This window comes from Pteropus medius, unplaced genomic scaffold (assembly GCF_902729225.1).
Source record: "Pteropus medius unplaced genomic scaffold, Ma_sr-lr_union100, whole genome shotgun sequence".
NCBI lineage: Eukaryota > Metazoa > Chordata > Mammalia > Chiroptera > Pteropodidae > Pteropus > Pteropus medius.
This window is the reverse complement of record NW_024345601.1, coordinates 8,682,516-8,698,520: the sequence shown is the minus strand read 5'-3', so window position 1 is coordinate 8,698,520 and position 16,005 is coordinate 8,682,516. Positions and strand designations below refer to the sequence as shown.

At 35.7% G+C, this 16,005-nt stretch overlaps 1 protein-coding gene across 1 annotated transcript in view; it reads left to right on the top strand.

Annotated features, from left to right (window-relative positions):
- SPTLC3 (serine palmitoyltransferase long chain base subunit 3) overlaps positions 1-16,005 on the top strand; it is a 147,879-nt gene that overhangs the window by 14,359 nt on the left and 117,515 nt on the right. The window contains exon 2 of the mRNA XM_039874475.1: positions 12,443-12,628. Coding sequence (XP_039730409.1) covers positions 12,443-12,628 — 186 coding nt within the window. The remainder of the gene's footprint in view (positions 1-12,442; positions 12,629-16,005) is intronic.

Sequence of the window (16,005 nt, the reverse complement as noted above, 5' to 3'; positions counted from 1 at the left end):
CACAGAATCATGTACCTATAGACTGAAAAACAGAAGTACTCCACATGACGACCTGAGAAAATGACTCAAAAACTAAAATAAACAAGTTGTAAACATCAGTTTTCTTTTGTTAAGGGTAGTATCAATCTTTATACTGACCATTACTCATGTCTTGCACCCATCCATTACTTAGAGGTCAGAAATTATGATGGCTAAAGAAATTCCTGGATTAACTAGGCTGGTTGATTCAAGAGTACAGGTAAAAAACTAGTCAGGATTAGCCTTGTCCTGGAAGAATTTACTTTTTTTTTTCTATGTTATGTGCCACAAGAAAAGAAAAAAATAATCATGTAACTATAACCATGGATATTATGATATTTTTTGGAAGCAAAGAAATAAATTGTTGTGATGTCCTATTCTCGATGAAATGGTTGTTTGGAGACAGGATGCTTATTTTTCCAAGGAGCAAAAACTTTTTATAGAAAAAAGAATGGCATGTGCTGCCTTCCATGAAAACAAAAAATTTTAGCCAGAAAAGCATTATCTCTTTAAGGGTACATTCTGTCTTGAAAGGCAAGCAAAAGATAAACCAACTTATAGGTGCCTAGGCTGCTCTTGACATGCATAAAATGTGTGTGGTTTTGTAGTGTGGCAGGTAGAGAAAAGTGGGGGGGAGAGAAGCAAGGAGAATATGTATGAGCAAACATGAGCCAAATCCTAATATACACAGATAGAAGGAAAAACAACTGAATCCTTGGCCAGTTTCTCTCTTTCTGAGCAGGAAGGCTTTCTGTTTCTTCATGTTGCTGAATGGCAGGCACTGTTTGGTCTAGCTTCAGGGGAAAAGAAGTTTGGGGTGGGGCTAAGAAAGTTCAGCATTATTGAAGTACAAGAAGTTATATCAATTTGATTCAAAGAGAAAAATTATTGTTTGTTATCCAAGTTCAACCCACTGAGCTTAGCCAAATGACTCTCAGAACCATTTGTGTGCTTCCAGGAGCCCCACCCTTGTTATAACTTACCTATGAGTCATTGGCTGCCTGCATGGCAAAGAAAGGCCATGGTGCACACCATATGTCAAAGCATGATTCTGTTGTTGGTTCATTGTCATGCAGTTTAGAAGACTCTTTTTTCCTTTTGATTTTTGGTTGTTGGTTCAAAATTTCAGAATCAGCTGAACCAGTTTGCTTCATCAAATCTTATTCCATAATGGATATGGTACAGACTTTAAAATCACCATCCATGAAACCATGAATCATTGTGAATCACTGAATGTGGGGCTCCCAGAAGACTCATTTGCCACACAGCCTTGCAATGGCCCCTTTGAAAATGTATATCTGATCAGGTTTTAAGCTATCATTTGCTTAAAACTCAACAGTTGCTTATCAGGATAAGAGCTACAAGCCTAAATTCAGCTTATGAGTTCTGCATAACCTGATCATTCATTCATCAAATATTTTTTCAATACCTACTATATATCAGATGCCATTTAGGCACTAGAGTATGAGCAATGGACAACATGGATGGAGTTGTCCTCTTGGAACTGACATTTGGCCATGCTTGTTCCTTCACGATTCCTCACAGCCAAATCCCCCTTACCTGCTTCCCACAGATCCTCAGGCTCTTCCTTTTGCTGGGAACACTGTACCTGGTAAACTCCTACTGATCATTCCAATATCATTCTAAACACCACCTTCCTCAGGGAAGCCTTTCCCGTTTTTTTGTGAGCTAGGTCAGGCCTCCAACCTCTTTGTTCCACAGCACCCTTACTTATTCATCATTTCCTTTGTTGTAAGTATTTGTTCTGCATCTGTATCACTACCTAGTCCAGGGATTAGCAAACTTTTTCTATAAAGAACAAGATAGTAAATATATTTAGTGGGCCATACAGTGTCTGTCACAACTATTCAACACTGCCATTACAGTGTGAAAGAAGTTATAGACAATACATAAACAAATGAGTGTAGCTGTGTTCCAATAAAACTTTATTTACAAAAGTAAGCAATGGGCCAGTTCTGGACTATGGACCACAATTCGCTGAACTCAGAACAAGAGAAACTCCTGTGATGATAGAAATGCTGTATGTATGTCCCTTCCAGTAATGTAGCCATCATCCACATATGGTTATGAGCACTTGAAATGTGCCTCGTGCAATTCAGGCTCTAAATCTCTAAATGTATTTCATTTTAATTATTTAAGTTTAAATGTAAATAGTTATGTGTAGCTAATTATTATTGTATTAGACAGCATACATATAGAACATGAGTGTCATGAGGTCAGAGGCTGTGCCCCTCTGGATCACCACTATGTCACCTGGATCTAGCATAGCAGTTGGCACAGAGCAGGTGCTTAAAATGTGTTGAATGCATGCACGCATGCATGAATGAACAAATGTATAAATATGGAATGACTTATCAGACTTCTTATTTGTTTTTTACCACTGTTATACACTTGATTAGATGTTGCCACTGGTTACTTCTTGCTTTCTGGTCCTAAAATGTTCTATTTTTGTATGTGCATTTTATCTCCCCATTAGCTCATGAGCTCCATGAGGATGGGAGCTATAAGAGAGACTACCTGAATGATCCTTCCAGTACTCAGCACAGGTCCATGCATGTAGTAGTTAGCCTTCCCAGGGAGTGTTTGTTGCTGCTAGTACCCACCTGGAAAAGAGAAAGATTCGGCCCCCTGGCTATTTCGTTTGTGAAATATGTTCTGAACTGTCATGTCTCACAGATCTGATTTCAAGTTTTTTTGCTTTAACGCTGATGTTGTGGAATTGAGAAATTCAACTTACTCCTGACTTTTCCTGTTTTATAACCTTGCAGAAGTTGCTTAATGCCCTGTGTCTCTTTTATTAAATGATGACAATTCTAATTCTGTTATAGCTCTTCACTACCTATCTCTTAGGAATATTATGTAAATAAATAAGATCATGACCACAAAAGCTTTGAGCACCTCAGAGATAAGCACTGTTTTCACATGGCACATTATAACTGATCAAGAAGATAGTAGATGGTAATTGTTCTCAGTGATATTAAACCACTGATGTATTGTTTTCTTTGGTTTATTAGAATAATTTAATAAAAGCACTGTGATCCTCTAGTGAGCATCTGGTTACAAATAAGATCAGAAGAATGAAAGCACTGAAGGGTGGTGAAGGACAGCCACTTTGTTCCAAAGTTGATTTATATCTAATTGACTTTAGAGCCTACATCCCAGCTGTCATTTTAGGTAGGATCCTAGGATCCTACAAATCTCTCTGCTCTGCATTTCTCCTATAGTTCTGATAAGGGGGCATCTCAATGATGCCCTTTTTTTCACTGCCATCTGAGACAGAAAATCTGGTTTACCCTGCCATAGAAGGCCTATTCAATTCTAGTGGGATTTATATATGTCATTTCCAAGTAGATAACACATAAGGTCCAGCCAGAGGTCCATGCAAGGTGCTGGTTTTCTTGTTTCTACCCACTAACAATAGTTAATGCTTGTCCTCCTGGCCTGTAAGGCCCTTACTTCATCTCCCAACCTTCCCCAATTGTGACTGTTTCTCTCATTCATTATTCATTTATTCATTCCTACAGCAGATAGTGATTGGGCACTCTGCTAGGGACTGTGTTTAGACTCCTCCAAGCAGTATTGTCCTTTCTGTGAATTCTCTACTTCAAATCTGGATGTATCCTATGGAAGCCTGTGTCTCTCTTCATGGGCTGCTCTGACTTATTAGATAACTTCTCAGGTGGTGAAGAGGAAAGCCAAGACAATGAGACACCTTAACCTCTCAAGAAACAAAATTGTTTATAAATAGAAAGAAAAGGTTGTGCTATCGGAGAGTAGGGATCCTCTGATACACACATTTCCTTGAGAAGTTAACATGGTTCTCAGATTAATTTCAAATGTTTCTAAGTGAGGATTAGAAATGAAAGAATTTCAACAAATTTTTATAGTATGTATTAATTAAGGTGATACTAGATGTCAGAATAAATGAGCCACCATATCTCAAAGGCATAATCCAATAGAAGTTTATTTCTCGCTCATATTAAGTCTAATTGGCAGTGGTAGGAAGTTGAAGGGGAAGATGGTGAGGACTCTGCTCCACAGTTATTTAGGAACCAGACTAACGAAAGCGCTGAAATCTTTAAGATGAGTTTCAGGGTCACCTTGACCATCAGCATTCAGATAGCAACAAGAGAAAGAGAGAAAGAGATGGATCATGAGAGAGGCTTTTTGGGGCCAAGCATGGAAGTGGCGCATTTCACTTCTACCCATTTCGCATTGGTCAGAACTTAGTCACATGGTCACTTTTGGTTGCTAAAGATGTGGGAAATGTAGCCTAGCTGTGAGAAAGAGGAAAGGAAAATGGGTTTGGTGAATAGCCAGTCTTTGCCACACTGGACAAGAAGGTTAAAATATTTGAAATATTTGAAAGGCCTAAATGAAAGATAATGAAAGCTACTTTATTTTCTGTCCTTTTTGTTAAACGACTTGTCTTTAAAAAATATTATTGTAATATAACATGGTAAATGTAATGATGGTGTTATGCAGTGAGAACATCTAGCCTGGATGTTTTTAGGAAGTGAAGCCAGAACTGGGTCCTAAATGGTGGATATTAGCAGGCAAAGAATATACTAATGTGGAATGAAGATGAAGGAGAGTTGGCATCAGAGGACAGTTAGGAAAATGAATGAAAACCAAAGAAATTATAGAAGAGTGGCAGCATGAGGAAAGGTTCGAAGGGGACAAAAATCTGAGTGTGAAAGGAAAGCAATCTGATGTTGTTTAGGTAACAAATAGAAGGCAGGAAATCAGAGGACTTATAGGCAGGTCATTGTCTTCTAGGCTAAGACACTTTACGCTGAAAGCCAACACTTCCTAAAGAGAGTTTTGTCATGGCATAGGTAAATTTATACAAAAGGTGAAAAACGCATATGATACATGTGCTGAGTTCCTCAAAGTTAAGTGGTTTTTCACTTCAGTTTTCAATAGCATTCAATAAGCTAGTTTAATTAGCAAATATTTATTCAGTACTTACCATGTGAAGCTGTGTGCTGACAACGGGGTCGCAGTAATGAACAAGAAAGATGTCTCCCCTGGCTGTCGCATTCTAGATTGTGTGCACTGTGAACACCCAGGGAGTCTTTCCCAAACCCTTTTTGTTGAAGCCCATATCTAGGAAGCACTATGGAGATACTATTATAAATGACACTTGGATGTTAGAGCTAGAGATAAAATTACCTAGCACCTGCAGATTAGGGCAGTAAGGATATAGTAAAGAGATCATCCAAGAGGTGATTGCAATGGTTGAGAAGAAAGGTTAATGAGCATCTCTCTTTATGCTCTCAATTCTATCTGGGGGACCTTTCTCAGTGCATTTCTACTTCCCTTATCCTTCCAGTCCTTATACTTCCAGCCTTTGGTCAACGCATTCTTATTCATGAAAGCTCCCTACCTATTTCAGATGTTGTTAAATATATCTTCTTCTCACTTCCCGTAATACCCTATGGGAACATCTCTCTGTGGTATCATTAATCAAACTATAGTCTGTCTGTGGACACATCCTGTCTCTTGGCAGAAAATTTGGTTACACAGGCATTCGATAAGGATTGCTTTACTGTTGAAATAAGAAAACAATAACAAAATCTTTTAGATAGACTAGATGCGGAAGTTTTAAGGCAGTATAGAAAAATTTAATCTAAGTGGTAATATATTAATATATCTCAATATATTAATATATATTAACATATTAATATATATTAATATAATATAACAACTGGAGCTGGCTGAGCAACTCAGTTTCTTCTACTCCAACTATCCCGTTAGGATCCCCTAGGGAGCAAGTTTCCACCAGATTTTATCCTGTAGAACATCTTATCCCAGAGTCTGATGATAAGTTAATGATTAATAACACCAAGTGTCTTAAAAATTATAAATAAAATAATCGGGAAGATGCTTATGTAACTGAACGTGACTGTATACATATAGAATCAAATGACACATTCTAAACCGAAATGACTCATCTATTTGTGACAAGATGACCTGAATTAGACTAGAATAACATATATGTTTCATAAAGCATTTTCTAAACATGGCATAAGCTTAAAATGTGGTTAAAATCCCTGGACAAATGTAAGACCCTTACATTTGTCCAGGGATTTTAAGAAATGTAAGACCCTTCCAAATAAGATAGAACTGTGTACTCTCATCATTCTTGTATCATTCTACTTTCATGAGCTTCGGTGCAGCATTATTCATATGACTTCAATCATGTCTAATGACATTTCAAAGTATTTTAGAAGAGGAAAAAAATGGCAATTTTGGAATCAATAAGACACTCAAATGTTTTAGAGTAGAAGTGGAGAATTCTGCTGAAGAAAGACCTGCTTTAAATTTTACCTAATATATGTATATATATGCAAGCAGTAAAGAATGTATATTGCCAAGCAGAGATTGGTTGCTAACATAAAACAACTGAGATAAGTATATCATGTATCCTAGATGAGCATCAGTCCTGCCCTCCTCCGCTAGCCTCTCATCTGTTCTACAATTCTTGTTACTCCCTTGATTGGAGATGAGAACTGAGCTGATGGGATCCTTTCTGCTGCAAGTAATAGAAGACTCAAATATAGGTAGATTGAAAAAAAGTTTTTGTTATTGTCACACAATAAAAAGCCTAGAGTTGGGAAGAGTCTAGAATTGGGTGGTCCCTGAATTGGTTGATCAGAGACTCAACACTGTCATCAAGGACTGCAGTGCTATCCTGGAAACATATAAATAGGACCATACAGTTTGTGGTCTGTCATGAGTGGCTTCTTTCACTTAATATAATGTTTTCAAGGTTCATTTGTGTTAGAGCATTTGTCAGTATATTCTCCATTTTTATGTCAAACAATAATCCATGCTATATTTTATTTATTCGTTAGTTAACGAACATCTAGGTTGTTTCCACTTTTTACCTGCTATGAATGTTTGAGTACAAATTTTTGTGTAGACACGTGTTTGCATTTCCTTTGGTTATACACCTAGGAGAGTTTCTGGGTCATATGATAACTCCATGTATAACATTTAGAGGAACTACAGTGTGAAGATCATGATTTCATCATATCTTTGATAAACACTTGTTATTATCCACCTTTTTATTATATTCATCCCACTGGGTATGAAACAGTATCTCATTATGATTTTAATTCACATTTCTCTGATGGCTAATGATGTTTCACATCTTTTCAGGTGTTTATTGGACATTTGTATATATTTGGACAAATGTCTATTCAGAGCCTTTGCCCATTTTTTAAATGAGTTATTAGTATTTTTATTATTGAGCTGTAAGTGTTCTTTACATATTCTAGATACTAAGCCCTTATCAAATATGTGATTTGCAAATATTTTATCCAATTCTATTGTTGTCTGTTCATTTTCTTAATAGAATCCTTTGAAGCATAAAATCTTTTAAACTGGATGAAGTACAACTTAACTGTTTTCTTTTCGTCATTTGTGTTTTTGGTGTCATATCTTAAAAGGTTTTGCCTAACCAAGGTCACGAACATTTACATTTAGATCTATGATCTATTTTGAGTTAATTTTTGTATATGTTGTAAAGGAGGGAGTCTAACATCACTTGCTCAAGTTTTCTTATGAGAGTTCCCATTTACAATATTCTTTCTCAACTTTGGTATCTCAATCACCATCACCACTCTTTCCTCTTTAACCTCCAATTTCTTCTTCCCTTCATACTTGCTATCTCCTAGTGGACCCCATTCTCTCATTTCTTCCTATGTGTAAAAATTGGCCAAGGCCCTATACACATTTTTTCTCTTCTTTTCCTAATATTTCTTTAAAAGCAGCACCATCCATTCTAACAGTTTCATCCATCATCTCTATTCAGATTTAATTCAAATTATGACATTTAATAAGTGCTTACTCTGTCACAGGTTCTTTGCATATAGTATCCAAATTAATTTTCAAAACGACCCATATTAGCTCCATTTATACTTGAGGCATTTCAGGGTAAGGTCATATAGTTAGCAAATGAAAGTGCTTGTATTTGAACCCAGGCAGTCTCACTCCTGTGCAAACGCTCTCCAACTTTATGTTCTATGTACCATCAAGACTCTCTCAAACTTTTTTCAGGAAGCCAGGACTGATCACCTAATGTGATATGTTCCCTTCATTTGTGTCACCCTTATGACATTTACTTTTTACTCTGTGTTATGGTCATTTACACTAATTTCCCTCCCATACGCCACACACCATTATCCTACTGATTCTGAGAGAAAGGGACCATATTTATTGATTTCATGTGCCCCTTAATATTATCCTAGGACAGTGCAAAATGGCATCCAGTAAAAGACCTGTTAATTTAAACAGAAGAGTAATTGTCTGTAAAAGTGGATCTTACTAGCATGCTCAACATCTTATTTATTTCCAGATATGACAGGAATATAGGAAGTAAACGAGCCCCAGGCTGTCACTGTGTCCCAAATGATCAGGCAATCTGGAAAAGGTGATTTAGGATCTATTCATTTTCAAGGCTGTGAAAGAAAAAGTAGAACAAGGAAAGTATATTACAGCTTACCATGCTGTGTCAGCCTTAGTCAGAGAACTTATTAAACAAAATTTTATACTTCATTTACTTTGATAGGGGAAATGCTCATATTTCAAAATAACTTTCTAACCTCAGTTAAAAACCCTTCTCATGAGGTGTGACTGATTTCAATTTTAAATAAAAGAATGTAGTAAATGAGTCACTTTCCATCTATTTTAGAAAGACCTGTGTAGTTCCAGATAACTTTGTTCTTCATAAAGGTATCTCATTTTCTCTCTGCCAAATAACATTACATTAAATTAAATTGAAAATAAAATTATAAGAGAAAGAGTAAAGTAGATATTGGTTTGGGCTAATGGACATTGTTGAAATTTCTCTGTGTTTTAACTATTTTAGAGAACAAATCACACACACACACACACACACACACACACACACACACACGTTTCACAAGCCAAAACTGTGCACTCAACTGAAGGTTTTATTTGCATCTAGGTAGACATTCTATTATGTACAGTGCAGGTTTGCCTCAGAGACAAGTTAAGCAGAAATGCTCTGCTTGTTTTGGCCACATATGGAGCTCAGAAATGGATGTGGGGCCAGGGAAAGAAAAAGGGAAAATCTACTGATCCTCACAGGATAACTTTGAATGTCCTGGTAGTTTATGTCTTCACATGTGCCCACATAGCTCAGCCATCCTCTAAGTCATCAGTCCCCAACCTTTTTGACATCAGAGACCAGTGTTCCTATGAGAATCTAATGCCTGATGATCTGAGGTGGGGCTGAGGCAGTGATGCTAGCGCTGGGGAGCAGCTGCAAAAACAGATGAAGCTTCTCTTGCTCACCTACTCCTCACCTGCTGCTGTGTGGCCCAGTTCCTAACTGGCCACAAACAAGTACTGGTTCACAGCCTACAGCCTAAGACCGCATATTAAGCAATGCTTTCTCATTTTTATTATTTCAGAACACCACATAGTGTTTGGGGACAACATGTTAGAAAAGAGCAACATTCATCAATGCTAGTTCGGGGTGTCTAGCTAGATATAATGGGTAAATAATAAATAATAAATAATGATATAATGGATAAATAAGGAAGCAAGAAATTTTAATAAGATTAATAATAATTTGTGGGGTTTTGACTTAATAATTCAAGTGTTAGATGTCATTGTAAAAAGGCTTTTTAAAAATTGTTTTAAAAACAAGTAATGTCAACATCAAAAATATTCATCTACCACGTAGTTTTATTTTTGATGGTCATATAGTTTGTGGCTTGGTGACTAAGTCATAGAGGTTCTAAAAATACTTCATCTCAAACAATGTAGAGGAAACTGCAGTGGTGGAATAAAATGGTGCTTGTGTTGACAAAGACTATGTTAGTGAGAAAACCAGCATTTCTGTTAACATAATTTTACATAACATGGCATTCTAAATATATGCATAAGATAATACATTAAATATCAGTAGACATTTGCCAATTTCAATTTCCTGTAAATCACTAAAAGTTATATGTTCTAAACAGTCAAAATAGATTCCCCATTTCCCAGTTGAGAAAATCCATAAGAAATGTTGTTAAATGAAATAATGAATTAAGGTATAAATACTTATTAAAGGCTAAAACTTAAGCAGTAGCATTAGGAATAGCTTATTCACTAATCCATTGAGCCAACACTGATTGAGCTACTATGTACAAATTAGTTAAACAGGAATTAGAATGGTTTGGTACTAAAAGTCTATTTTCCCCTGGAATGTTGCCATCTAAAATAAAAGAGGAAAATACTTTAGTATTTTATTATAAAAAATTTCAAAAAAAGTGAAAAATTATTTAACAAATATCTATAATATCCATCTAGATGTAACAGTTAATAACATTTTTCCAGAATTGTTTCATGTATATATTTTACTTTTGATGGACCATTTGAAAGAAAATTGTCGTTGTCATAATGCTTTACCATCCCCCTTAATAGTTTGGTATGCATCTACAGAGATTAAAACATTCTCCCATGTAACTTTAATACTGTCACTTCTAACAAAATTTATAAATCCTTAGTAAGATATATTTCCAGTCCACATTTGGATTTCCACAATTGTTCAAAATATGTATTTTACCAGTTTTTTTTTAACAAAAACAAAAGTTTCAGTGAAAGAACACACACTGCATTTGGTTGTGTCTTTTAAGTCTCCTCCTCCACTCTTATCTTTTTTTCCTGCTTAACACAAGTATAATTGACAAATAAAATTGTATGTTTGAAGTGTACAATGTATATTTTGACCTAAATATATGTAGTGAAATTATTACCACAATCAAACTAATGAACATATCCATCACTTTACCTAGTTAAAAATTGTGTGTGTGGTGAGAAAACTTTAGATCTACTGTTTTAGCAAATTTCTATACTGTACAGTATTAACTACAGTCACCACACTGTACATAGATACCCAAAACTTATTCATCTTATTACTGTAGTTTTGTACTTTTTGACCAACACCTCATCATTTCCCCATCACCATTCCATTCTCTGCTTCTGAATTCAGCTTTTTTTCAATTCCACATATAAGTGAGATCATATAGTATTTGTCCTGTGTCTGGCTTAATTCGTTTAGCATAATGTCCTACGGATTCATTCATGTTGTAGCAAATGGCAGGATTTCCTTCTTCTTTATGGCTGAATAATATTCTTGTGTGTGCATAACATTTTCTTTATTCATTCATGCATTAAATGACATTTAGATTGTTTCTATATCTTGGCTATTGTGAATAATGCTGCACTAAACATAGGAGTGAAGATATCCTTCAAGATACTTATTTAATGTCCTATGGATATATACTATGGATTTAATGTCCTATGGATATACATATAGAATTTCTATTTCTTAATTTTTTGAGGAAACTTCATACTATTTTCCATAATGGTTGTACCAATTTTATAGTCCCACCAATTGTATACTAGGGTTCTCTTTTCTCTACACTCTTGCTATCTCTTGGTTTTTGATGACAGCCACCCCAATAGGTGTGAAGTGATATCTCATTATTCACAATTACATTATTCAATGCAATTTTGATTTGCATTTCCCTGATAGTTAGTAATGTTGAGCAGCTTTTCATATACCTGTTGGCCATTTTTATGTCTTCTTTGGGAAAATGTCTATCTGTTTAGGTCCTTTGCTCTTTTTTCAATTGGGTTTTTACTTGTATGAGTTTCTTTTATGGTTTGGATATTAATCCCTTACCAGATATATGGTTTGCAAATGTTTTCTCCTATTCACAAGTTGCCTTTACATTTTGTTGATCATTTCTTCTGCTGTACAGAAACTTTTAGTTTGATGTAGTCCTATTTATTTATTTTTACTTTTAAAAATCAAGCCAGTTGTCATTCAGAATATTACATATTGTGGATTATTTGATTGTTTCCTCATGAAGTGATTTACCTGTTCTTTTATCCTGTTATTTCTTGTAAAATGGAAGTGAGATATAAAAACTTAACTAAATTCAACTTAAATGTTTCATCAGTATATTGACTGTTTCATCATGATAAGAGCATAGAGTGGCTTGTTTTTCCAACATTTATGATAAAATTTGATCACCTGGTTAGGGTAGTAACCTCAGGTTTGTGACTAGGTAGTAACCTATGAGTGATATTTTGGCATCTTGCAAAAATCCCATTCCTCATTAGTTTTTTACTTAATGGACTTAGAACCTGTTGAGAATTTTTACTTGAGTCAATTATTTTATCAGGGGCTTGTAAAATAAATTTACATTTCTGATTACCCTCTTCAGTGATCAATTTCCAATTTTCTTCAAGTAGCTTTTACAATCTTAAATATGTTCTTTGAAATCTAAAAGGTTGAAAGTCCAAAATTTTAAATATCATATTTTATTGCAATTGGAGAGTGCTAATCTTTGATTTTCTTTTGTGTTCTCAGCAAAATGGGAAGCCACATTTTTACAATAAGCCAATTGTTGAATCCTTTGAGGAAGCACCTCTTCACGTTCTGGTCTTCACTTATATGGGATATGGAATTGGAACTCTATTTGGCTATCTCAGAGACTTTTTGAGAAGCCGGGGAATAGAAAAATGCAACGCAGCCGTAGAGCGAGAAGAACAAAAAGTACGTATGTGCATCTTCCTGGATCTTTGTCAATGCTATTCTTTTCTAAAGTGCTCTTTTTCATAAGTGTTGATGCATGTATGGATTCTAAAAAGAGTGAGGAGCTCAGAAAATACGCAGAGTAAATGCTATTCATCTCCACTCCCTAGGTCCCCTCCCCTGTGTGTTCATGGACTTGTTGTTTATGAATATTTACTGAGTAACTACTATTTCTCAATACTGAACTAAAGCTTTTCTCATACATTACCATACTTAATTTTTATAACAACCCCATGAAAAAGATTAAAATACTATTTTAAAGATTTAAAAAATCATAATATAAGAGCAAGGCACATGAATGGGACTGCACTCTGTCCTTCTACTTGTAAGGTAAGTATCATTTATGTTTTATCCTGGAATAGAAAAGTATGTCTGAATGAAATGTGCAATTTTTATTTCATCTAGATCAGGGCTTTTCAGCTTTGGTACTATCGATATTTTGGATAACTCTTTGGTATGGGAGGCTGCCCTGTGCATCATAGAATTTTTAACAGCATTTCTGGCCTCTACCCACTAGATACCATTAGCACTCTCCCACACATTTGTGACAATTGAAAATGCCTCCAGACATTACCAAATATCTCATGGACTACAAAATCACCTTCGATTTAGAAGCACTGATCTTGATACTTTCAATAATTAAACTGTAAGAGTGTACATCATCCTCTTTTCACATAGAGCTAAGAGAATAACCTGAGAAATCTTCACAGGTATGCAAAGAGCCTGTATTTGTTAACATGTTTTCCAAACTGGTTCAAATGATTTATGATGCCATGAATCTCTTTTTTCTAAAAATTGCTTTGGAATACTATGAGTGTGGGCATGAATCATTGACATGATGAAGTTTTAAACACATCTAAGCAAAGAAGATAGATGAGGCATGAATTTCAATGTAATTAAAAAACCTCAAATCCTATAACGTAGCAATCAGTATCCATGATAAAATAAACACTTATGACAGTAGTTCATCCATGAACAAATCATGTAGAACATTTTTTTTAGAAATGCCTTAAGTCAAGTGTAACATGTTCAGGAAAAAATCAGGCCAAGTTTTATTATTACAGTCTCTCTTCTTATTTAGCAAGTATTTAAGCACATGCTTTATACTGAGTAAAAGGTGCTAATATACACAGAAGAAAAGACAGTTTCTACCATTAGAGAATTTGAAGTTTGGTTTGCAAAAACAGACTCGTGAGCAAAATATATGAAAAAAAAAAGTGATCATGGGGAGAAAGGTAATGTGGGAAACTGGAATCTGTGCCCTGTGATTCTCTTAGAAGGTCAGGAAGTTACGGTGCTGGGTCTTAAATGGTGAGCAGAATTTGCCTAGTGAGCAAGGGTGCAAAGGAAAATATTCTTAGAGGAGGTTACTGCTTGAACCAAGGCATTCATTGATTCATTAAACAAGTCAAAATTTTTTAAGCATGTATTTTGTATCTCTAATCTAGAGATATTAGAATAACAAAAGCAGATATAGTTCTTGCCTACAGGGAGCTAACCAAAAAAAAAAAAAGCAATTGCAATTGAATTTGATAAGACATATCATTGAGATAATTAGAGCACATCAAGGAAGTGAAGAAGAGAAACATCGAAACTGAACTTGATTTTCACTGAAAGCTTTTGAGAGGAGGAGAAAGTTAAATTGAGATCTGAAGTCTGAAGAGTAAGTAGTAAGGCAAAGGGTGGGGCAAGATGGGACTTAAGGAATCTTTAGGGAGAGGAAACATGGTGAGAAATGGCTCAGAGGTAAGAGAAAGCATTGTACATTCAAGGAATCAGGGAATTCCAATGACTGGAGTATTGTGAGTGAGAGTGGGAGTATGTGGGGAGGATTGTTTGAGAGGCAAGTAGGGGCCAGACTATAATGGTTTTTTATAAGCCATCGATATTTATTATAAGAATAATGAGGAGGCATTGAAGGATTTCAGGCAGAGGAATGCAGATTTACAGATTAGAAAGATCATGTTCACTGCCTTTTGAAAAAAAGATTGCAGGAGAAACCAGTTAGGAGGCTGATGCAGAACTTCAGGTTAAAAAAAATCTTGATCAGAACTTGGACTGAAACCAAGGTAATGATAACAGGAATGGTGATAAGCGATAAGACCAAGAGAAGTTTAAGAAGATAGGCATGATCGGTTTGATGAGGAATTACAAAGATGGACAAATCAAAGACCACATCCAAGTTTGTGACTTGGACCACTGGATAGAAAGAAGGTGGTGTCATGGAGGAAGATCCAATTGGAAGGGGAAAGTGATCAATTCGTTTTTTGAATTGGCAGCTAGATATAGAACTCTAGACCTCTGGAGAAAAGTCTTGGACATTGTGACATCTTCAGTATATCTTAAGCAGATTAACATTAATCAATGCCACAGAAGTAGGTGAGATCTCCCAAGGAAGGTCAGAGAAAAAAAAATAGAAAGGGTGAGAAGAGAACAAAAAATAATAGATGTTAGAGATGGAATTCCAATTCTAGACTAGAAGCAAAATGGCAATAGAAAAGCTGTATAATAGTTTGAGAAAGAGGTCATTTGGGCTTGAACTGGAAAAGAAATAGATGAAATGAAGAAAAGGGAATTAATTTTAAAGATATTTGGGAGGTGGAATCAACAAGTCTTGGTGGCTGAGTGTATAGAATATAAGAGGGAGGAAACCAGAGCAATCCCTAATTTCTACTTTGATCAGATAGGAAGATGATAGTGGCATACCTATCACAATGAAATGGTCTTATTTTGGCAAAAAGATGGCTACAAACACAGTTTTGAGGATATAAAGTTTTTTGAATGGTAAAGGCTTTAGAAGCAGTTGTACAAGTTTCCCAGTCCTAGCAGAGATGATAATGAAACTGGGAAATTGGGAGGAGAAATCGAGTTCCTCTTGGGCATGCTCACAAGGATCTCCATAGCTCCTCCTCGACACCAACTTGTTTTGCTAGAAGCTCTTATATCCAATCTGCCTGCACCTCAAGTGTAAGTAGCATGCATCATAAATCAGCCCATTCCAGAATATCTGTTGGAACAAAGGGTGAGTCAAATATAAATTTGTCAGGTGTGGCATGTCATGGCTGGCTTAGGCTTCAGATCTGCCATCTATTTTCTAAGCCGTTTCAATATTTTTGCTCTATCAACCCAAGGAGGCTAGTCATTTTGTTTTTTTCTAAAGCATGTCTTACATTTCAAGCAAATATATTGATATATATGCAAGTTGGTTCTCAACAATGTGGACTCTAAGATGGAGGGTTGAGGGCAGGAAGATTATTGAAGTGTGCTTCTGGGATCAAGATGGGGTAGGTGAATTACAATACAGTTATAGCAAAGGCAACGGTGGATCCCACTGAGGG